General features: G+C 42.9%; 1 protein-coding gene across 1 annotated transcript in view; it reads right to left on the reverse strand.

Moving 5' to 3' along the window:
- LOC114659668 (uncharacterized) overlaps window positions 1–25,776 on the reverse strand; it is a 119,614-nt gene that overhangs the window by 55,524 nt on the left and 38,314 nt on the right. The window contains exons 4-5 of the mRNA XM_028812269.2: window positions 16,103–16,757; window positions 6,599–10,336 (exon numbers count right to left, since the gene is read on the reverse strand). Coding sequence (XP_028668102.1) covers window positions 6,599–10,336; window positions 16,103–16,757 — 4,393 coding nt within the window. The remainder of the gene's footprint in view (window positions 1–6,598; window positions 10,337–16,102; window positions 16,758–25,776) is intronic.

Genomic DNA, 25,776 nt, shown 5'->3' on the forward strand with positions numbered 1-25,776 from the left:
AAGTACTCTATATCCCCAGCCTTACAGAGAGAGCTCTGCATGATCAAAGCCCTCCAAAATATCACAAACCTCCTTCAGCACTACAGCTCTGAGATCTCCTCAGTTGTATCTCCTTGCAGTTCCTCACAACAGACTAATGGCACACTTCAGTCCATTGTTCCAAGGGTTATGGAATGATCTTCCACGGACGTTGAGATCAGCACAATCTGTTGAACTGTTTAAGTGTCAACTCGAGATGCTTCTCTCCAGACTGGCATTTGGGTAGCCTTGCCGTCTGTGGGTGACTTTTATATTGTCCTTGAATTGTAGCTTGGTTTAACATTTCATTTTATTCTGTGTTTTATTGTTTGTGACTTTTGTCTGTGACAGGTGCTTTAGGCCCCGTCCACACGGGCATTCACATCTTGCTTAAATGAATGCACTCTGAGCGACCTAGGCGTTGCATTATGTTGCGTCTTGTAGTGGCGCTTAATTGACTTCAATGTGATGTTACATTCGCATTCGTTTGAATCTGTTAAACACCTACCTGCAGCCTAGATTGTAGTTTTGTGTGTTTACCTCTGGGGGGCAGTTATCAGGCAATCCAGAGTGTTTTTAACCAGTTGGGTTCAAGGTTCACCCGTCATTGGATTCTCGAAAAATGGATCAGCTAGCTTTATTAGACCTGAACAGTGACATCCTTGTGTTAAAAATGGCGACATCGGCAGGAGAAAACCTCGCCGCCGCTCTGACAGAACAGCTTTTTTGTAATCTATGGAGAAATACGACGATTTCTGCATAAGTTCTTCAAATCCTGTCAGATGTCAGTTTCAAGTTTTGATTGCCTGCTGCAGCTGATACAACACCATATTACACGCCGGTCAACCGATATGTGACTCAGTGTTAGTGCTGAATAGCTCTGCATTCGATCCGCGCTCACCTGACGCTACAGACGGCAGAAAAACGCTCAGTTCAGATGTCCGTGGGGACAGGGCCTTATAAATGTGTTTTTAATTTACTTTTACTTCAGCAGTAGTAATGCAGGTATTGACAGCTCAGTCCCGGCATCAAGCAGAGTTCCTTTCTACCGCACATGACTAGTAGATAATGGTAGATCTGGGCGAGCAACTTTCAGCGCACCCAGAAAGTATTCACAGCACATCACTTTTTCCACATTTTGTTATGTCACAGCCTTATTCCAAAATGGATTAAATTCATTTTTTTCCTCAGAATTCTACACACAACACCCCATAATGACAACGTGAAAAAAGTGTACTTGAGGTTTTTGCAAATTTATTAAAAATAAAAAAACTGAGAAATCCCATGTCCATAAGTATTCACAGCCTTTGCTCAATACTTTGTCGATGCACCTTTGGCAGCAATTCCAGCCTCAAGTGTTGTTGAATATGATGCCACAAGCTTGGCACACCTATCCTTGGCCAGTTTCGCCCATTCCTCTTTGCAGCACCTCTCAAGCTCCATCAGGTTGGATGGGAAGCGTCAGTGCACAGCCATTTTAAGATCTCTCCAGAGATGTTCAATCGGATTCAAGTCTGGGCTCTGGCTGGGCCACTCAAGGACATTCACAGAGTTGTCCTGAAGCCACTCCTTTGATATCTTGGTTGTGTCCTTAGGGTTGTTGTCCTGTTGAAAGATGAACCGTCGCCCCAGTCTGAGGTCAAGAGCGCTCTGGAGCAGGTTTTCATCCAGGATGTCTCTGTACATTGCTGCAGTCATCTTTCCTCTATCCTGACTAGTCTCCCAGTCCCTGCCGCTGAAAAACATCCCCACAGCATGATGCTGCCACCACCATGCTTCACTGTAGGGATGGTGCCAGGTTTCCTCCAAACGTGACACCTGGCATTCACACCAAAGAGTTCAATCTTTGTCTCATCAGACCAGAGAATTTTCTTTCTCATGGTCTGAGAGTCCTTCAGGTGCCTTTTGGCAAACTCCAGGTGGACTGCCATGTGCCTTTTACTAAGGAGTGGCTTCCGTCTGGCCACTCTACCATACAGGTCTGATTGGTGGATTGCTGCAGAGATGGTTGTTCTGGAAAGTTCTCCTTTCTCCACAGAGGACCTCTGGAGCTCTGACAGAGTGACCACAGGTGGACTCCAATGAAGCTGCAAAAACATCTCAAGGATGATCAGGGGAAACTGGAGGCACCTGAGCTCAATTTCGAGCTTCACGGTAAAGGCTGTGAATACTTATGTACATGTGCTTTCTCAATTTTTTTATTTTTAATAAATTTGCAAAAATCTCAAGTAAACTTTTTTCATGTTGTCATTATGGGGTGTTGTGTGTAGAATTCTGAGGAAAAAATTGAATTTAATCCATTTTGGAATAAGGCTGTAACATAACAAAATGTGGAAAAAGTGATGCGCTGTGAATACTTTCCGGATGCACTGTAAGTTTCTGGCAACTTCATTATGACCAGTGTCACATATGTGCGAGTAGGAGGCAGCTAAAGGGCCTGAGTAATAATAATTCCATGCCAGACCAGGGGGTGGCAGGGTGCAGGGAGCACTTACTGTCTCTCTCAGTTCCTTGCAGACTATTCTTGGGAAATCTCGCCCGCTTCCGGCGCTTCTAATAACGTCACTTCCAATTTTTGTTCCCTGGGGGGCCTCTGGTGATGTCACTTTCTGTTTCTGGCACCGATGATGACATCACTTCCGGCTCAGGCGCAGATGATGACGTCACTTCTGGTTCCGGCGCCAATGACGTCATTTCTTGCATTGGCTAATAAAGACACCATTTTTGAAACCATACCTTCAGTTCTGTTTTGGACTCGGATCTGTGAACATCTCTGTTCAAATTTAAACCTATTTTGCAGCTTTGGAACAATATACAGAGTGGCTGCCCCAAACCTTCATGATGCCTTTGACTCGTTCTTGTGACACCAGATGTTGCCATTCTGTCAGAGGCCTCCAAACATTTTGCCCTGATAGAATTGACTGATCGTATAGAGGAGGCTTTTGAGAGAAAGCTGGCCAAGTAGCAGGGGGTTCTGGAGGAAGAGTCTACACCCTGCTGGGCATGAGTGGGCCATTCAGAAGGACTGCAACAGAAGCAACAGAAAGAGTTTCCAGGTGGCTGTGGATTAAGAGGGGTGAGCCGCTGCTTAAGTCTTTGAGGGCTGAATATTTTTTCCACAAACCTCAATTTTCTGAAAAGCACACAATGGTTTCAGGCATAAATCAACATAAAACGTCTGTTGCTGCATGCTGTGGGTGCTGTCGGCACCTGTTTGGCATCTCCGGCAACAGCAGTTGCACGAGGGCAGCTTGATGGCCAGCAGGAATGTGTAGCGGGTCAACTGCCTGGCTGTGTTTGTGCAGTGGTGGCATTCACAGCGCGACACAATCTGGTTTGTACCTCTTGTCATCGTAAGTGGTAGTCCTCCCAGGCGAATGTCACCATAGCGGCACCAGCTACACGAACGTCTTCATCACCATGATCAGCTGATCTGGATGACTAACTTACATCTCTCGATCGCCATCTCCAGATCACTTGCATCAAAATCGGAGTCAGACAAGTCAGAGTCCGATTCAGCGATGATACACAAAACGTCGTCTGTGGAGTTTTTTGCTTTGCGCATTCGCTTTGGTCTCTCGCCAGATATCGATGCCATTTCAGAGGTTGTTTGTTTTTCGCTACTCATGTATGTGCGGGAAATCGAGGTCAAATCAATGAAGCTAACTTTCCTTCTAGCAAAGAGAGTCAATCTAAAACGTAACGGCGAATTTTGTCGCAGTTTACAGCTGATTACCATCCTCTACCCCTGAATTTCAACCAAAGTTGACATCCACCCTGAAAGAGTTTATGCTGCTGGGACGCAAGTCTTGGCTTGATTAACCCTGGCTGGGTCACTTGGGCGAGGGTATATGATGTTGTGAGACCTGAAACACCCTAGGAACCCAGAAAACATTCCCTAATGATGCGTCCCAGAGCATCCGTAGCATGTATCTTTCAACCACATGCTTTTGCAAACAGAAGCTAAATATTTCATCAGTCCTCCTCCGAATTCCAAAAGTTAAAACCTGTTAGACAAAAATAATAATAATAACGTGCACACGAGTACCCTGTAAACACAGCTTTGTAATTGAAGTGGGCACTCTCTCAAAAAAAAAAAAAAATAGAAAACAGGTCCTCTGGCCAGGCTTCGGGGCAAATCTCACCACCTGTGCTGAAGTTTCCGGCCCCAAACTCCACAAACACGCAGCTCTGCCTCACCAGAACGCAGCAGCTGAGACAACAAAGGCGAGTCCAGGGTGACACATTTACTGCTCAGTCACTAGCAGCGTTAGACTTGGCCCCACTATCCTGGCTACGCTGGCTGCAGAGTTCACTCCCACTCTCGGTCAAAATCATAAACTACTGGGAAAGGAAACACAAGGTAAACCCGTGGTAACAGATAGTGAGGTAAGGTGCTGGCTCCACTCCCACAGGGCCGTAAAACCTCCTAAACAAATCGCTGGTAGAACAAGGGTCAATGTCCAACACGTTGGTCAGCACTGGGCAAGTGTGAAGATGAAGGAGCATTGAGCTCACAGCCGACTAATAAGTAGTAGAAGCCTCATAAACAACAAAACCACCATTGGGATATTAATACTCAAAGTGTATTCTGGGTAAAATTATTTCCATAAATCTGTACAGCGGATTCAGGAATTGTTCAGACGTCTTCATTTTCTGCACACTTTATGGTGTTGTAGGTCTCATTTTAAATGGATAGATGTGCCATTATTGTGTATCTGCGCTCTGTAACCCATAATGACAAAGTGAAAGGTTCTGCAAACTTACTAAAAAAATCTGTTATTCACAAAGAAGTATTCAGACCCTTTGAAAATTGTGGTCAGGTCATCCTGTTTGCTTTAGTTCTCCTTGAGATGTTTCTAGAACTTGACTGTAGTCCACTTGTGGCAAAATGAATTGAGTGGACATTGTCTAAAAAGGCACATGTGTTCATGTTGTGAGAGGCGCCACGCTGGGACTGGCATTCCGGCCTGAACTGTAGCATGATCCTTACCTGGCCAGGACACCAAAATAATGGAAGGACAGGTGAAGACAATTTTTTCAGGGTATTGTCTTCCCCAGCACACTAGATGGCAGCCCTTTCTGGGTTTTCAGCACCATTACGGATTCCCACAGGACTTGTTGGGAACTGTAGTTCATTGGGTCAGCCCTGTTGGGTACCCTGGGTGCTGCCAGTGGGCAGTGAGGACACTAGCAAGACCTACTTTGTCAGGGTCTAACTTCACTTGGAAGTGCTTCCAAGCCACAGTTTCAAGAACCGGAAGTGCTCCCGGGTGTTAATTAAAAGAAGCTAGCTGCTGGAGGAGTGAAGGAGAGGCGACAAATTATTTCGGAATGGGGAAACAGAATATTGTTGCGGCGTGGGAAAGACTTCTTTGTAAAGTGTTTCACACAATTAAACCCTTTGCTATCACTGGAATTTGTCTTGTTTTATATGGAATTGAGTGACTGTTTATTCTGGATTTTAGAATTGATTTTATCATCCATGTTTTTCTGTATTTTGTGGATTATTTATTCATGCACAGGAATTTTTTGACAGTTTGTCGTTTGCTTGATTTTTAATAAAAGCACTGCTCACTTTGCACCAACCCCTTGCTGTTTCTGCCCGACTCATCTCAGTTTACGACTATCAGTTCCAGGTTCAAGAGGCTCCTGGAAGCGACACAGTCAATCAAATGTGACTTCAGCTATACTTGCAGAGCTCTGGAGGTTGACCGCAAGTCACTCAACCATTAAGAGAATTTATTCACATCAAACATAAAATCAATCCAAACTTGGATAAGCAAGAAACACATGTGACAGAGAATCCCAGGAGATGACCTAGGAAGCAGCTGACACGAATGTCACAAAGTAACGGTGCTCTAAAGAATCCAAAATGCCGTGGCAGGAAGACGATAAAAATTTGGAATTTTCTCAGGAAAAATGACAGTGTAAAGTAAATATCAAAATTGAATTCCTTTACTTCAAAAACTCCAGTTTAGACACACAGAAGTGCAAAAAAATCTCCTCAGAAGGCATTCCATGGGCCGTCCTCTTTGAACATTGTAGGAGTGGGGACAGCGAGGCACGAAAAATGAATGAAATGCACCAATCATAATAGAAAACAGGAAAAAATAAAAATAAATAATCTAAAATAAAATGGATTTTTTGTTATGAACAGGATCAAAATGATAATAATTGCAAAAAATATTGCCTTAAACCCAAGCAGAACCAGACTGAGGTACATAAGAGGAGCAGTGATCTCTGACACACACGAGTTCAATATGCATTCCCTCAAACTTAATCGCAATAGACCCCCATATTAACTCTCTGACTCAGCCATAGCCAGACAAGCAGAGACACTTTTTACAATAACAGGAAGAACGACACACTAAGAAAGATGAAATCGGACCCCAGTTTAAGTTAGGCTAAGCATGGTGAAAGGAACGCTTGGTGTTCCTCCTCTCTGTTATTTCCCCTTGCAAACAGTAAATACCTGTGTGTGAATCACACAATGCAAACAAACTGAAAGCTGGACTTTCACCTGCTGTCTGGCCCGGTTAGTAAATACCAGCAACAGAAAAATAAACAAAATTCTTACCCTGTTATTCTCAGCTTGCTCTTCAAGGAGTGGCTTGATGGACGAGGAAGTCTGATGTTGAATAGAAGCCTTTTCTTCCTCTTCCAATTCCCTCCTCTCCTCTGCCTCCTCCACCTCTTTGTTCTCGAGTTCTTGTGTTGGCTTATCCAGACTACAAACAGCTACACTTGTACCAATGTCCACTGGTGGATCTGCCACTTCTTTGACCAACTTTTGTGGGGTATAGTAATAGGTATCTTGCTCGGAAAGTAAAGGTCCACTCTGGGAATTCTGTAAGACTTCTATCCCTGATTCTTGATTGGTACTCTTCACTTCTGCTTCTTCCTCTGGAGTTTTCATGCCACTCTCTTCCATTAAACGGTGCTCGAAATCTATGTCACTAGGTCCTTCAGATAGTTTAGGGTGAGCCTCTCCTACAATGCCATGTGTATCTCTTAATGTACTCATAACAGAAGATGGAGTAGAAATTTCTCTGTCCATGCAGTTCTCATCCATAAGTTCTACATCCATGTATTTATCTTCATTGTTCTGCTGACTTCCAAATGTGCTACCAAAATTGGAATCTCTCACATTCTCCAAGGTTTTTTCCCCAAAAACATCTCTTATGCCATTTGTCACGTCATTACCAAGATTGCTCTCTCCTGCGACAGCTCTACTATCCAGATCCCTTTGTAGTCCTACAACTGTATTTGAAAGGATGGGGTTCTGGTCTGACTCCCTCCTGCCATCTGATTCTAAAGCCATTTTCTGACCTGGATGATACAGGTCTGTTTCTTGAACATCCAGAGGTGACACATGGCTTGAGTCATGTACTGATGTTTCTTCTGAGATAAGGATGCGGTTCAGAGTATTGGGTTTAATGTCAGGATCTGAAAAACTCTCTGCGCTCAACCTCAGCCCTTCCTCATTTAAATCTTTAACCTTCTGCCCCAGAGTGGCAAACTGAAGGTCCACATCGGTACAGCATTCAGATGGACTCCCATCCCTAACCTCCTCAGCTCCTTCATCTATACTTACAAATAAGCTTTCCTTTTGGTTGACCTCTCCAGATTCTTCCTTGACAATAGACTGAAATTCTGTTTGAAGATGGTGCTTGCTTTCTGTTAAACTTTCAACATTCTGCTCCCTCGGACTTTTCTTCTCTTCCACTACAGAGTCATATTTCTCATCTACAGCTTTCACATCCAATAAACACTGCTCCTTTATGAATGAGAGTTGATCAACATCCTCACCCTGGTCCTCTAATTCCACCAAAATGCCATTGTCTACAACTGGAAACTGAACCTTCATATGATCCTGATGTTCAATGTCCTCTAAATGATCTTTTCCTCTCATTTGAGATGGGGAATGTGTGTGATTCGCAGGCTCCAAGTCCACCCATCTCTGGGCATTACTGACCCGAGGCTGAATTTTCATTGGTTCCAGAATCTCCAAGTCCATCAAACTACGCTTATCTGCCTGAAAATCGGTCTGTCCCAGAGGCTCACTGTCTAGAGTATCCAACTGTTTTAGTTTGGTATCATCCAGTTGAACCAAATTGGATTCAATCTCTTTGAATGGAGATTGGATGTTGCTGTGTTCCAGATTCCCAAGATTCAGCAAGGGGCTCTCCTCCGTAATGGGACCCTGAAACACTGTTTGATTCAGAGGCTCCAACATCACCAGATGCTCCTTTTGATCCACATGTTCAAAGTCCACCAAATTATGCTCTTTGACTGGAGACTGAACTTCTGTTGCATCCAAAGGCTCCAAGAGGTCCAAGAGGTTATGCTTCTCTGTAACTTTCTGGTTTCCACATTCTATGTCTAACAAACTCTGCTGCTCTATAATTGAATTCTCAGAGTTGCTTAAAATGTGTTTTTCGGGTGCTAAATCTCGAATCTCTCCCTCACCCAGTGATTCCAGTTCCAAAATGCTTAGCTTCTGTGTGTTTGTAGAATGAAGTTTGTTTTGATCAATTGGTTTCATATCAACACAACTACGTTCTTCTTGGAAGGGAAACTTCTGATCTGTGAGTTCGAAGTCAATTAAGCTCTGATGAGATAACGCTGGAAGGCTAATTTCTTTTTGAACCAGAGATTCAGGCTTCTCTGTAACAGGTGATTGACTCTTCATCTGATCCTGAGGTTCCAGGCTCTCCGAAATGTTAGTTTCTGTTACCAGCGGTTGACTTTTCATCTGGTGAAAAGTCTCTAAATTCACCAAAGTGTGCTTCTCTGTGATTGGAGGATGGGATTGTTTCTTATCTAGAAGTTCCAAATCAGCTAAACTTTGCTTCTCAGTAACATTAGAGTCAAAATCATTTTGATCAAAGGACACCAAATCTATCAGTCTATCAGACTGAATCATCTTCTGATTTGCACTTTCCAAGTCCAACAGCGTCTGCTTAGATGAGGCTGGAACATCAAATTCCCTTTGATTCACCGTATCCAAGTCCACCAAACTCTGCTTTTCTACAGCTAGTAACTGAATCTCATTTTCCAGCTGAGGTTCCAGATTTATTGAACCTTTATTCTCTAAAATGGAAGACTGAGCCTTCCTATCATTGAGAGCTTCAAAATCTCCAAAACTTTGATCGCTTGTCACCGGAGACTGAGCCATCTTCTGCTCAAGGAGCTCCATACTCTGAAAACTATCTTCCCGTAAGACAGAAGACTGCACTTCCTTCTGATCACAGATCCTTGTGCCCACAAAGTCTTGCTCCTCTATGACTGAAGAGTGGACTTGAACATCTCCCTGATTCAGAGGCTGCACATCCAAAGTGTCAAGCTCTTCTGTGTCTATAGTGAGGAGCTTTTTCTCATCTGAAAACTGCATGTGTTCATCCTCAGTTTGAAAAAAAGCTTTTGGATCCATCAAGGACTCCTGATCCTCGGCCAGAGGTTTGGCTTCTGTTTTATTTATTGTCTGCATTTCCGACAAATAATGATCTTTCTGATCTAGAGGTTCCAAATTCAAAAGACCCTCATTCTCTCTCATGATAGGCAGATCCTCGGTTTTTATTCCTGGAAGACTCTGCTCCTGGCTAATTACATGCTGTGGCTTGGGAAGATGGACAGTATCAAATCGTTGAAACAGTCCATCATGTGAGCTAATACCTTCAAACCCTTTTGTTCCATTTTGTGTTAAACTGGTTTGCTCTCCGCCGATGGTCTCTAATGCTGATTTGTCCACTTCAGCCGCTATTTCTGAACTTTCTTCTCTCCTTCTTTTGATTACAGAGTCACTCCCTATTACAGTATCTGGGAGGTGGAAGTTTTTCTGGTCAACATTCTTCAGCTCTGTCAATGGCTGGGAGATAAATCCATCTTCTGCATATTTTTTATCATACTCCTCCACCATCTCCTCCTGCTCTCCTTTAATGTGCCCATCTTTTTGAACATACTCCTCCTCCTCCTCTTCTTTCTCCCTATCACCATCTTTGCGTTCCAATTCTTCTTCACTCTGAACCCCTTCATGTTCAGCAGGTGCAACTTTTGATATAGGTTCTTCTTTCAGCACCACAGTACAATTCTCATGGCTTTCTGGATTAGTCTGTTCTTTGACTGGAAAAGGTTTATGTTCTTTGGTAGTACAAGATGTCCGTTTCTCACTGAAAGTCAAAGTGAACTCAGAGCCTTTAGCATCCACAGGCTTTGCTTGGTCTTGGATTTGAGGTGCTTCATCTCCAGAGCGCATCTCTTGATTTGCTGATATTGATAGAACATCTTGTTCAACCAAAGGTGATATATCTGGATTCTGGGAAGAAAATAAGATAAAGTTAAGCAAATTCAGTAAGTTACATTTCATATAAACACATTTTACAATTACTACAAGTCACATGTTTTTCCTATTCCTGTTCCTGCTGTCAGGGATACCATGATGACATATTTCTCGGGTATAAGAACATCTCATGTACTTCACTGCTAAATAATAACACAAAAACATCCATGTCACATAATCCATGCATCAGGGCATCCAGTTGTATGATCACAACGTACAAAACACATACATTTTTGCTAAAATATTGTTAAATAATTAACTCTGGGCGGAACGGTGGCACAGTGGTAGCACTGCTGCCTCGCAGTTAGGAGACCCGGGTTCGCTTCCCGGGTCCTCCCTGTGTGGAGTTTGCATGTTCTCCCCGTGTCTGCGTGGGTTTCCTCCGGGCGCTCCGGTTTCCTCCCACAGTCCAAAGACATGCAGGTTAGGTGGATTGGCGATTCTAAATTGGCCCTAGTGTGTGCTTGGTGTGTGGGTGTGTTTGTGTGTGTCCTGCGGTGGGTTGGCACCCTGCCCGGGATTGCTTCCTGCCTTGTGCCCTGTGTTGGCTGGGATTGGCTCCAGCAGACCCCCGTGACCCTGTGTTCGGATTCAGCGGGTTGGAAAATGGATGGATGGAAATCAGATATTATATTAATGAAATATCTAAATGACACACTCAATATCTGAATAATGCTTCATCAAGCCAGACAGCACACAAAAATAAAACAATAAGAACACATGGAGGGACACAGACACACACCACAAAGCACAGAAAGAGACCAAAGTAAAGACTCGCCCCGTATGGAGCCCCCTTGGTATTTGTTCAGTACAACCTGCTTAGTATTGTCCGTGCCCAGGTCATCCACACTTGGCACAGGTGATTCATTGCGACTAATGCCGGCACAAGTCCCACTCCTACCCTCAATGTCTTAATTCTGTTGCCAATGTGGGGATCTTCCAATGCAATGTCAGATAGAGAGTCATGTAATTCACTAGCGAGAGGCAATTTTATTCATTTTTTTATATCTGTTATGTAATTTTCAAACAATTACCATCCACACTAGCATTTTCACATTTCCCCACACCCTAAACCATCCGAAAACACATAGGACGCTGCGTCCTTTACCCTACAACAGGCATCAGTGGTAACAGGAAAAAGAAGAAGCTTAAATGTCTAGTGTGGAGGACAGCAACGCTGGAGAACAGCAGTGTGGAGCTACAAATGAATATCTAGCGTGGAGTACAGCAATGGCAAATACGGAAAACAACAAAACAGAATAGTTATGAAGAGTAACGCATGAGCAGGATTCCTTCAAAGGCCGACTCTCACCTCAGCGTGGTAAAGGAGTGATCAACTTAGCAAGGGATTGCCTGTTGGGGTTATGCCGTCCGTGGAGAAGAGTGACCGAAGTACCACCGAGGACGCCACGTGAGATGGACTGGCTCAACAGGAACCCTGAAAATGTCGACTAACGAGAGCGGCGAGGACTTGGGCAGCAGCGGATCGTGTGTCTTGTTGAGCAGAGGACCACTTTGAGGAGGCAATGGCCAACTACAGTTAAAAGCAGGGCAAGTACCCAGTCTAACCAGGTGTAGCAGTAGAGGTAGTTATCGACCTCTTTCACCCTCAGTTACCACGCCAAACACCAAGTAAAAGTCCAAGACGTCTTTATTTTGAAATAATTACATGCACAAAGCACCCTCCACACTACTCATATAAATCAATCAACACTACAATAATCACAATTCCTCCTCTCCTAGACACTTCACCACCCTACCTCCCAGCTCAGCTCAATGTCTGGGCTTTCCCATGGTCCTTTATACCCCCTGACCCGGAGGTGTTCCAGTTCCATAACCCACAAGTCCTTATTACTACTGGGCCAGGGTAAAAAAGTCCTTTTCTTCAACCCGGAAGCATGTCGTTTCTTCTTGTCATGTGATTATGACGCACTTCCGGGTTATAGGGCACGTAAGAGTCCACGAGCCTCCCTACAGCGACTCCCGGTGGTCCCCAAGGTATCCAGCAGGGCTGTGCATAAAAACTACAAAGTCCATGAGGCCCTGCTGGAATTCGGGGCCCATCCATGCTGTCGGGAGAGCTCCTCCTGGCGGCCTGGGGGTGAGGGCTGGAAACTCTCGCCGGCCATCCGTCACACAGGAAATTGTTTTCTAACTGTGAGGTGGAAAGAGTCAAGCACCTACCACCTTATTAGAGGTGGTATTATTAAAGAGTGAGTGGCTCACCACCAGCCCTTCTACAGAAGGATGGCATTGAACAACAACAACAGCATGAACATAAGGTGAGCAGAGCAGCTAAGAAAATGTAGTGAGCAGGAACCAATCGAGGAAGGGCCAAGTAACTACCATATATATTCGCGTATAAGTCGGTTCTTGAAACCCAAAAAATCGATCATAAAATCAGACCCTGACTTATACGCCCGTTCAAAAATACGACACTTAAATTTTGTTTTTTTTTTTTACATCTTCTTGCCTCCTCCAATCTCGCACCAGTTTCCCAGACACATCGAATTTTGCAGCAGCGCAGTTACCAATTTCTTTCGTCACTTCAATGACTTTTAATTTAAACCCACCTTCCTTTTTCCTTCTGATCGAATGCTCCATCGTCGATAAGGGATGCTCTTAATATAAAGGTGTATGAAGGTGTGAGATACAAAAAAACACAAAACAGTGCAAACGTCTCTTCGGAATAGTTCGGGTATTACGGTGTGGTGACGTAGGCACAATACATAGAAAAAAAAAAGGCCATGTGCTCCGTGGTTACTCTCTCAGGTGGGCGTTAGCATATCATAATCTCTTGGACCAATAGCGTGAGTTTTCCACATTAAAAATGATGCGGTAAAATCAAGCCCTGACTTATGCGTGGGAGAACTTAAAAACGCAAGTATATACAGTAATCAAAGTAGAGTTTGAGCCTGCATTTTCAGAAGTCTACGTTTTTTTACCCATCCGTACTACAATGCCAAGAGAGCTGTCACACATGTGCAAATGGGAGACAACCTCAGGGCCTATTATAGAGTAATTCCACCCCAAGTCAAGGATTGGCGCTCTCACCTACGTACTTCTCCTATCCTTCTACCCTCACACCAGAAGATTGACAATATGAGGACCACTGATTCTGAAACATTAAACCCACCTCTTCTTGCTGGGACTATTCAAAAGGGACGTCGCCACCAGAAGTCGGCAGTCGTGTTTTTATGACTCACAGCTGTGAAGACATCACCTGACAGCCTGGTTATTTTCTGCCATTTTTCCAATTATATGAGACTAGCAAAATACCCGCGCTTCGCAGCGGCAAAGTACTGCTTTAAAATTTTTATTAAGAAGAAAAGTAAACCATTTTAAACTGAGGGAAAATATACCAATAATTATTTGTTAAGGATCTCTTTGTATACCACGTTGTCAGTTCGGCCCTCCGGTTGTAATATGACCAAGCTGTGTGCTGAGCTTACTCTTGAGCATGCAACATATAGTTAACCATGTGAAAAGCAATCTTGCCTCAAATCAATGCCAACCTTTTGTAGGGTCTGTCCCTGAGACTTATTAATTGTCATTGCGAAGCAGAGCCTTACTGGAAATTGGAGGCGTTTGAATTGAAATGGGTTTCATCTATAACTTCACATCCAGCTTTTGAGAGTTTAAACATTCATAAACATCAAAGTGTCCACTACTCAAATCGTCACCTGTGAATCTAAGATGTTTAAGAGGCATTGGCGGTTGTCCAAAGGTGTAAAATATTTGGCCATTTCGGTACACTTGAAAGCGACAACCGAACAATTCAGAGGCAGCCATCAACTGACATGCAGAACCATAGGTGAAGGGCTTAAGCATTTCACTCTTCTAGTGCTCCTGTGTAGTATAATTATCTCCTGTACCGTCATCAGTCCACACCTTGAACCTGTCCCAGTCATTCAATACATAAGACACAATGTTCCTCCGGATATCAAGAGTGAGCCTGATATGGCCATGCAATATGTAACACAGAGAATGGTAAAAGCAGTCGCCATCTCCGGGCATGGAAACCACTCGGTAAGTGACAGTTTTTTGATCGATGGTGATCACCTCAATAGACTTGTTAATGGGGGTACAGTTGGAACGATAAAGGAAATGGGTACCTGAACAATGTGAACTAAGTCTAAAATACCTACACAATAACTATAATCGTAATAAACGAACAATAAAACATCGGAGAAGCCGTGGATTAAATAAAAAGGCTGCAGTTATCAGCAGAGAGATGTGAATACTGTGGTGAAGCAAGGAAAGGAATGAAGAGACCGGAGTGACGGACGGCCTTATATAGGCAGGCAGCCAACTACGTGGGAGGCATGGGGATGGGGGACCCAACGCCGCCTCACACGGCGACCGAGCTGCAGGCTATGGACGTATATATGTATGTAAGTAGGATTCAGTTAGCGTTGGGAACCCGCGTACCAAATTTCTTGAAGATGGGCCTATAAGTAACAAAGACCATTGGAAAGTTCAATATGGCGGCCAACAGTGGCGTCATACCACCGAAATAAGTACGTACATCGGTTTCGGTTAGCGCAGGGAAGCTGCCTACCAAATTTCGTGAAGATGGGGCCATAAATAAGAAAGTTTAACATGGCAGACGTTGTCGACTGTTATGACCATTACGCGTAGAATTTCGAAATGAAACCTGCTTAACTTTTGTCTTTGCATTTACACAAGTATACAGCTCTGGAGAGGATTTTCAGAAGCCTCCGTTTTTGGAGATAAAATGGGTTCATGGAGACGAAAGACAAGAATGGAGACTAATGTTTGTGTTTTTAATTAAAAAACGTGGTAGTGGGAGTGCAGCCTTTGTGTCTATACATTATGTATACATGGTTCTGGCATGTAATTGTGAGTATTCGTAAAGTTTATTTGCAGCTTCTCTGAATCGTGTAATAGAACAAAAAACGAGCAGATGCAATGGTTTATTGTTTACTTATTTGAAAAATTAGTTTGTCGTTTTTATTTGAAAGCAGGGTGTCACTTTAAAAAGTCTGAAGACCTCAATGCTAGCTAAACAGGCCTGAGATTTAATGCACGGTCTCGCCGATTCTCATGCCCTCTTCATTCTCCGCCCTTTCTCTCGGTTATAAGCGCCTGCAGCAGTCCTTACATTCCGCAAACGTAAATCAGTGTCTGCTGTTTCTTTGTATTGCAATTCAGAATCACAGGAAGCTCTGGAATTTTAATAGCAGAATGGGAAACAGGTCCAGGGTCTGAGAAATTCAGCAATCTGCTCCTTATAAGGAGAAGGTGACAGCCCCCCTTAGGTCATACAGTACTATTTATATCACTGCTCAAGTTTGGAGTAATTTCCCAAAAAATGGGCATAACGATTGTAAATAATTTGCTGACCTCTTCCTCTCTCCGCCATAATCCAGTCCTAAGACACGGCAGTAGATTTTTCCTGTCACCAGCAGATGTCACTGTTGATCCATCGTTAGCTTTTGCCAAGTCTCTAAAGCCAGAGGTAGACAGTTCTGTCCTTGCATTTGAAGTGAAATGTCACTTCTACATTTACGGTTACATTTATTCACTTAGCAGACACCTTCATCCATAGCGACTTACAGAAGAGGTCAACATAATCGAGTAAGTGTTACGGAGCAAGGTTACAAGACTGTAACAAGACTTCAAGTGAAGTGCGGACCTTAACAGCGACCAGATGAGTTCACAGTTATAAAAATATGAATTTATTTTCATGTCTAAACAAGGTGAGAAGTAAGGTGTTACCTGTGCAGGTGGTGTGAGAAGAAACCCACCACCGTTCAGTGAGCTTCTACCCGGGACGTCTGCCTCAGCTCTTTTAGCCTGTGATGGACTGGTCGGGACGGGCTCATCCAGGTTGGCGGGGAACTTTAAGAACTCTGTACTGGTGGGCGCTTTCTCCACTAAGCGTTCTGCTATCTCTGGGCAGCTCTCCAATGTGGTCACGCTGGGCAGGTCTCCTTCGTGTTCCTCTTTCTTGCTCTTCAGAAAAGTGAAGGGGGCCGCGCCTAGTATTTTGGGAGACGTCAACCCCCCGATGCCCCTGTACTTTAATCCCCAGGGTGTCATAGATGACTCTGCTTTGGATGCCGCCTCTTTTTGCCTCTTGTTCTCATTCTGCTTCTCCTCCATCCGGGCCAAGATCTGATCTACGGTGACGCAAGGAAACTGTTTGCCCTGGTTGATGGGCAAGGATCTGATGTGGAACAGGACTTTCTTACTGCCTCCATCTTGTGGTGAGCCACCATTTAGCTCTGGAGCATCGATTTCTGACACATCATTTTCAGAAGATTCCTCACTCTGGTGTGGAACTCCTTTGGCACCTTCATGTGTAGGATACAGTTGGGATTTGAAGCAAAATGCAGCTCCATGTTCTTCTGCCCCTGTTTCAACTCCAATTCTGCCAATCAAAATAAAATACACATAATTAGTGAAGACACTGATATGTGGTACAAAAGACCAACCCTTGTGTTTGGCGTTAGAAGGAGCCGTCAAGCTTTATACAACAGGCCTCAGGTCGGCAGGAAGTGGATCACACTACACAACTTTTAACATGCCACAGTTGATGAACCGCTCACATTCCACAACATTCATTGTTATGGTTAGCTGGTTTGTAGTCTTGGAGGGGTAAACACTCCACAATTAAATACAAATGAGGTTCAGGAATTGCTAGATCTTTCCCCTGACAAAGAGCAACCAATTTCTAAAATCCATCCACTCACAAAACACACACAAGACAGAACCGTTTCTTTTAATCCGACTGAAGGGTTATTGCACAATCCTCCTAACTGAAGTTTTCTGCTAATAACTTCAATAATGCTTGAAAAAGATGGACCCATTTGCTAAGAGCCAATGCTGGACTGTTCATACTTACTGAGCATCTGAGATGGGTATGCACAACGATTTGGCTCCAGTCTGATTATTTTGCTGTCGGTCTCATAAGATCAACTGCTGTTCTGCTAGAAGTGAAATGCAATTTGTTTCGTAAATTTTCTTGTGAATCAAAACACTGAGTAACACTGGGAATTCGATTTCACGCAAATCTCTTCACTCATCACAAGTGGTGATGTTTGAATGGAACCTTGAAGAGGACAGGCATTTGAACTGCACCAGCGTGGGTATGGCAGCAGGAAATACGTCTAAACCAGTGCAGTGCTGCCGCCAATTAAAAAAAAAAAAAAAAATATATATATATATATATATATATATATATATATATATATATATATAAACATTGCATTCGTAGTCTGAGTCCCGACCTGATTGTATGGGTGGTTACCTACCAGGTAATGCACGTGGTTGGTCTGCCCTCAGCAAACATCCACCACGGTGCCCTCTTCAGTTACGAGAAGCAGATCATGGTATGTTGCATAGTTTACTGTCAAATAATGCAAAGAGTACGCAACATGTGTTTCGCCCTCATTTGTGCTCATCAGGCGTACACACTCTACTGCTCCCCTCGCGGGGATCGAACCTCGGACGTCAGCATCAGAGACGAAGCCCCTTTACGCTGCGCCATGGCATGTGCTTCATTTTATTTGACAGCCTGTACGTCCGGAGTAATTACATTCATTGCATTCGTAGTCTGAGTCCCGACCTGATTGTACAGGTGGTTACCTACCAGGTAACACATGTGGTTGGTCTGCCCTCAGCAAACATCCGCCACGGTGCCCTCTTCAGCTGCGAGAAGCAGATCATGGAATGTTGTATTTTTTACTGTCAAATAATGCAAAGAGTACGCGACACGTGTTTCGCCCTCATTCTACTCTACTGCTCCCCTCGCGGGGATCAAACCTCGGACGTCAGCATCAGAGACGAAGCCCCTTTACGTGGCACCACGGCGTGTGGTTCGTTTTATTTGACAGCCTGTAGGTCTGGAGTAATTAAATGAGGGTGAAACACATGTCGCGTACTCTTTGCATTATTTGACAGTAAAATATGTAACATATATATATATACAGTATATATATAGTGAAAAGTCGCCCGAACACCACCAGACAGACAACAACCACACATTTATTTTACCAAAGTCCCGCACAGCACACAGTGCTCCCGCGCGAAACACCCCTAACACGGGCCTTCTTCGCATTGTCCTTAGACCGCCTTTCCTCTGCTCACAGGAGCTTCGTCCTGCTCCCACTCCCGACTCCAGCTCCCGGAACGTAGGAAGGTGGTCCCTTTTATGTTCACCCGGACGTGCTTCAGGTGCTCGTTGATGACCTTCCGGCAGTACTTCCTGGTGTGGCGGAAGTGCTGCACGAGTATCCGGAAGCAATCCAGGTGTCCCCGGAAGGTTCTTCCTCCACCTGCCCAGGTGTGGCAGAAGTGCAGGTTTTCCGGGCTCCATGACACTCGGAGCGCCCCCTGGTGGTGGCCACAGGCCCCAATGTGTTTGAGCCTCCTGGCTCCATCCCCATGGTCCCTTCTTTATCCAGGACGGTTGCCCCCTCGTGGCCCAGGGAACAAGTAAACCACCTCCCGTTCATTCTAGGCATCCTGGCTGGGTCTGCCCCCCCAGCCTCCTGCCACTATATGTATATATATATATACAGACACACACATACACAGACACACAAGGTCAGGCACATAAAACCTTTTCTTAACAGTGAACAGCGAGTTAACATTAAGTTTCTTGTGAAATCTGTTCAAATATGTTGAGAAAGTCAACAATATCTATGGGGTGTACTTACTTTTTCACATGACTGAATACTGTTCTTAAATTGGTTGGCTTATTATTCGTTGTTAAATAAACAGACGAGGCGCAAAGAAGGGAAGGAATCAACCATGAAAAACGAGTTCTGCAGGTTTCATCAAAGAGAGAGCGAAAGTACAAAAGAGGGAAAGACATTCTGTTGGGGGCAACACGTGCTTTACAAGTTAAGAGATCAGTTGGAATGAAACTCAGTAATCGGGGGGGGGTCTGGTTCAAAGGGATCGGGTGGATGGGGGTGGTGTTTATCTGCCTTGAAACTCACACAAAACGTATGCAATAAAATATAAAATTCATTAAAGTGAGTCAAAGCCATTAAAAGGAATTTGCAAAAATAAATACATAAATAAATAAATAAATGGATGAAAGAATCTCTTGAGGGGAATTTTTCACAGCTTTGACTTCCTTCTTTTAAGTAGGTCAGGCAAACAGAATAGCTTTAAACAGCATGAAGGATGACCCCAAACACTAAGGCTTTGTACAAAAACTATGCTCTGTGTTATCTAAGGGAAAAAAAATGGAAACGGCAGCCACCTTGTGACTTTACACCCAGTTCTTAAATCAACACACCAATCCTAAAGCATCCACATCTGTGCACTAACCCACACTCTCCAGGATGACTGGCAGTAAATGTTCACACAATGTCCTCTCAGCCTCTCAGTGTCGCTCTTACGGAAAACCATTGAGAAACCAGGACCCCTCCATAAAGGTACAGTGGGAAGAAAAAGTAGAAGTGAACCCTTTGGAACGATCTGCTCATAAAATGTGATCTTGATCTTTTTATCAAGCATCTCCGAGTTGGAGGATGGTACGGACTGGCTCAAAAGTCTTGGAGTGATGCAGATTCGGTCCAACTCTTAGGAGGAGAAGTAATAGCATTTGTTATCAATTTTCCTAATTTAGGAAACTACACCTAACTTCTCCAAGACTTAGGCGCACTCATGAGCTGTCCTGACTTGTTACGAGTAGTGATGGACACTTCGATTTAATTTACTGAATCGATTCTTTTGAACTACCCGCTTTAAGTGAATTGATTCCTTTATTTTTTTCTTTTTAGGGATAGCTTGGACTGTAGTTTCATGGGTGCTCCCCCTTTGATCACCTCACAAGTATTTAATTGCATATAATTAATTCAATCATTTGAAATTATATAATTAATTAAATAAGTATGCAGACATAAGCATATTTAAAAAAATGCATATACATTTTTACCATTATGATAATTCGTATACAACAAAACAAATTGAAGTTGCACAACTAAAATAGGATGTTACGTTACAGAATCACAAGTGAATGGCAATTGTGCAACTCATAATGATTTGTTCATATTAGGTACGGACTCGTTCACAAATCAAACGAACAAGAATCATTAGACTCATAATGTGGTACTGACATGTTCACGAATCGAATGAGAATCGTTAGACCGATAGTTGTATCAAATGAACGAGAATCATTAGACCGATACTCAGACCAACTGAAAGAGAATCGTTAGACTGATTCTGGAGTACTGATATGTTCACGAATCAAATGAATGAGAATTGTTAGACAGATAGTCGTATCAAATGAATGAAAATCGTTAGACCCATACTCAGATCGAATGAATGAGAATCGTTTGACTAAATCTGTGATACTGACTTGTTCACGAATCAAATGAATGAGAATCATTAGACCGATAGTCGTATCAAATGAACGAAAATCGTTAGACCCATACTCAGATCGAATGAATGAGAATCGTTTGACTAAATCTGTGATACTGACTTGTTCACGAATCAAATGAATGAGAATCGTTAGACCGATAGTCGTATCAAATGAACGAAAATCATTAGACCCATACTCAGATCGAATGAATGAGAATCGTTTGACTAAATCTGTGATACTGACTCGTTCACGAATCAAATGAATGAGAATCGTTAGACCGATAGTCGTATCAAATGAACGAAAATCATTAAACCCATACTCGGATTGAATGAATGAGAATCGTTTGACTAAATCTGTGATACTGACTTGTTCACGAATCAAATGAACGAGAATTGTTAGACCGATAGTTGTATCAAATGAACGAAAATCGTTAGACCGATACTCAGATCGAATGAATGAGAATCATTTGACTAAATCTGTGATACTGACTTGTTCACGAATCAAATGAACGAGAATTGTTAGACCGATAGTCGTATCAAATGAACGAAAATCGTTAGACCGATACTCAGATCGAATGAATGAGAATCATTTGACTAAATCTGTGATACTGACTTGTTCACAAAACAAATGAACGAGAACTGTTAGTCTGATAGTCGTATCAAATGTTCGCAAATCAAATGAGTTTGAGACTCAGGAGTCAGACGGTTCTTGCACATGTACTTTACAAATCCATCCGCAGATAGCAGAAGTGGCAGTGAAACGGAAGACAAGGATTACGTCAAGCAGAACACACATACACTTTAGCATAAGTCCCATTGACGTCCACTGAACAGATTCATTCGTGCTCAAAAATCTGTTCATATACTTCAATGAGGATTGGCTCCAGCAGACCCCCGTGACCCTATAGTTAGGATATAATGGGTTGGATAATGGATGGATGGATGGATAATTCAATGAAAAAGTCATTGAAAAAGAATGAATCGTTCATGAATCACCCATTTCTACTTAGGAGCTGGCGTTCAGGCAGAGATTGGTGCACACACATCCCAGAAGAAGTAAAAAGTTTTGGAAATGCTGAACAATGAGCTCATAAAAAGGTATTGATTAAACAGAGATGGAATGATATTCGTAAAAAATCCATCACATGATCAGTTCATCTACATGAAGAAGCCAAGTGCTGTCCGACAAAATGAAAGTGTTGGTAATATTAGACATTTTGGGCACAGAAAAAAACCGCAGCTTTGCAATAGTGATAATTTAGGTTCATCGCAACCAGCCATTTCTCGAATTTTGCACCAACCTTTGAACTCCTTTACAACATGAGAGATTTATGTATTTCACTTTCCTATCAGTTCTGGACCCTGCACCATGCAGCCTTTATAGAAGCTCTCTTTCTCTCTTTTATTTATTAATGTTTTTAATGTAATTAATTAATGTTCTTCATTAGCAATGTTAAGATTTGGCCTCTGGATTGTTACCATACCATGACTGAATTGTTAAACTAAACTGTAGAGATACTGCTGTCAACAAAGACCTGTGCACCGGCCCACCTCAACTGCCTCTCAGACAAGCTTAAGAACTTGAAAACGTCACACAGTGAGTGTAAAAAGATCTGATGGCAGGCTACATCTATAACATCCGAGAATATAAGAAACTCTGAGGAATATATAAAGGGATCAATTAAACATTCCCATATTTACCTGGTGGCATTGTGATCACAGCCACCTAAAAATCCCCGTTACACCCCTTCAGAAGAGCTGCTTACCAGAATATGAAATAGGGGCAAAAGGGCGAATATGAAGATCAAAGATAAAAGTTACAAGCTCATCTCAAGATGGAAGAGGTGAAGATCTGGAGAGAGAATAAAATGTAAGGTGGAAAGGATTCAGACCTGGGGCCTCATTTATAAAGCTTGCGTACGCACAAAAAGAGGCTCAATATGTGTGTACGTAACTTCCCAGGCAAATGTCAGGATTTCCAAAAGAAATCTATAGGGGGCACAAGCGTATATTTATGGTAACTCTAACCCATGTGTATGCAACACTGGAGAAACTGTGAAATGAGGACACCTTTGATCAAGCAGGCAAATGCAGCCATGCCAGCTAAACAATTACAATTACAATTACAAGCCGTTATTATAATGTGCGTTGAGATGGCAAACACATTACACCTCAGAAACGATGCACATGAATATGATGACCAAACTCTATCTTAGTTCTTTTTTAAGAGGGCTCAATGCTATGTTTTTGCACTGAAGAACTTTTTTGGTGTTTTGTCAGTTTACATTGGGTACTTGTTGTCACTTCTCAGGGAGTTGACGGTGGTGGCTGGCTTGTTGGTAGGGTAACTTGATGAACCCTCAGTGTTTCATATGGCATGTACTATTCATCATAGCAGCAATCACATCATTACACGTGCCAGGTGATAGCAGCTACCCACTCAGACAATGGCGCCTTACACCTTTCCTGGACCCCCAAAAGAGCACAGGGCATTATAATGCTGTACATGATCTTGCACTCTCAGTTGCATACGCTTGAATGCTAATGGCGAGGTCGCGACACATCAGGAGGAAGAAGCTGCTTGACCAGCCAATGAAGTTCTGCAGCATTGTCACTGCATATGTATGAGGTAGATTAGCATGCTCCATATATGGGTGTTTCAGGGCGGCGTTTGAGGCGCACTCACATATGCACATTTACAAGGTGACATTGATTTATAAACCATAAATTGTGAAGAAATGTGTTTATGACAAGTTTTATGAATCTGACTTTTTTTTTTGCCATAAGCATTTTCCTGTTTTCTTGCCCTGCGCATATTTTGACACTTGAATCCCACACCACATTTTATAAATGAAGCCCCTGGCCTGATTTCATACAATGAGAAATGCTCTATTGCTTTCATTATCTGTGTCGGGTCAGGCGCCAATATAGCTTCTTGTTACACTATCTATCTATCTATCTATCTATCTATCTATCTATCTATCTATCTATCTATCTATCTATCTATCTATCTATCTATCTATCTATCTATCTATTCTGTTTGCAGCAGAAACAAAAGGCAAAAACAAAAACAGAAGGCATAGTTACAGAGATCCAATAGATAAATAGTTCTTAAATCTTTACACTGGCTCCCGGTTAAGTTTAGGGCAGATTTCAAAATCCTCCTTTTAACATATAAAGCATTAAATCGCCAAGGTCCGGCTTACTTGTCTGAACTTATCATGACTTACAAATCAGAGCGCACATTAAGATCTCAAGATGCCGGTCTGCTTATGGTTCCAAGGATTAATAAAATAACACTGGGAGGTCGAGCTATTATTTACAGGGCCCCTAAACTGTGGTGTGGTCTGCCTGCTACTATAAGGGATGCCCCTTCGGTCTCAGCTTTTAAATCCCGGCTGAAGACTCACTACTTCAGTTTAGCATATCCTGACTAGAGCTGCTGATTAGCTGTACAGACTGCATCTCTGTTGTCAGTCATTAGCACTAAAAAATAAGTAACTTGATAGCTCTAATATGATACTAACCCTCACCTATTCTGTTTCTCTTCTCGGTACTCAAATGTGGCACTTGGTGCCACGGATCACCTGTCAAGTTGTTTTGCCTGCATAAGGTAAAGTCATCCCTGATGGAGGATCGCAGGAATCATGGGAAAGAGGGGTCCTTTCATCGGATTGGCTGGCCCAGCGCTGATTAAACTGTGGAATGGCCAAATGGGGGAGGCCGCTTGATGGATGAGGTCTCCAGGACTCTAAATATATCCAAATCTTATTATGTGATATCATCTACTGTTAAATTCTGCTCCGTACTTCTAACATTTTTATTTTTATACTGTATTGAGGATTTATTCTGTTCTGTATATTGTATTGTATTGAGTCCCTTCTTTTGACACCCACTGCACGCCCAACCTACCTGGAAAGGGGTCTCTCTTTGAACTGCCTTTCCCAAGGTTTCTTCCATTTTTCCCTACTAGGTTTTTTTGGGAGTTTTTCCTTGTCTTCTTAGAGAGTCAAGGCTGGGGGGCTGTCAAGAGGCAGGGCCTGTTAAAGCCCATTGCGGCACTTCTTGTGTGATTTTGGTCTATACAAAAATAAATTGTATTGTATTGTATATAAGTTGTATGAGGTGTTATATCTCTTAGCAAGCTACAGCAAGTTCAGGTATTGAGATATTTTGGGTACTGCGGACAGCCGGCTTACATTTCAGATGTTATTTTAATACTGGACGGGTTTCATCACACTGAGTGGAAAAAAGAGGAGATTTTTGTGAATGTGCAGTGGTGAAAAAGGGAGCACGGTGCAATTAAAACTAAAATCTGTGGTCAAGAGGTTTTTTTGTGAAGCAAAACACTGACTTTTGCTGTGAATTCTGTTTCACACAACCCTATTTACAACACTCAGGCCACATTTAGACCTTCTAATGTAACCATCACAGATGCAGGATCAGATTTCTTCACCAATTCTATTTCAGACATTGAGGTATAAATTCAGCCTTAGAGTCACCAATCAACAACCCTTGAGGAGCCAAATATGATTCACAAATGAGGAATACAGGTCTGTGGAGAATCCATTAACAAATCTGTGGAGAATAGTGGAAAAATCTGCCATTGCACGTCTCTGCCCCCGGGGCTTCTTCTTAAAACACCTGCTTACGGTTTCTCCAGGCTGTGCACTTAAAACCTTCGGGGTTTCAAGGAGTGAAAATGAAACTGAACAACCGACTTTAAGCTGAGAGAAAATATAAGTCTAAATGTGTTGTTCTCCATTCAAGAGCTTGGTAGCACAAGGTAACTGAAGATTAATAATTAATTTGTATGTTGTAATGAGCGCTGTGACAGTGGAGGCAGACAGACAGACACACACGTAGACCTCCGCTGCTACTGGGCTCCACACATTTGAGAAGTGCCTCTCTGCTTTGATGTCTTTCTGTCATTTTGACTATTGCATCACTCTATGACATAACAACAGCAAATCCAGTTTAGGTAAGCATTGTGGTCCCAGGATACGAGTTAAAAAGCTGCAGCTATTTAGCCATGGACGTGCATTATCAATTAGACCAGGGGGTCCTCAATC

Source organism: Erpetoichthys calabaricus, chromosome 10, assembly GCF_900747795.2.
Source record: "Erpetoichthys calabaricus chromosome 10, fErpCal1.3, whole genome shotgun sequence".
Taxonomy (NCBI): domain Eukaryota; kingdom Metazoa; phylum Chordata; class Cladistia; order Polypteriformes; family Polypteridae; genus Erpetoichthys; species Erpetoichthys calabaricus.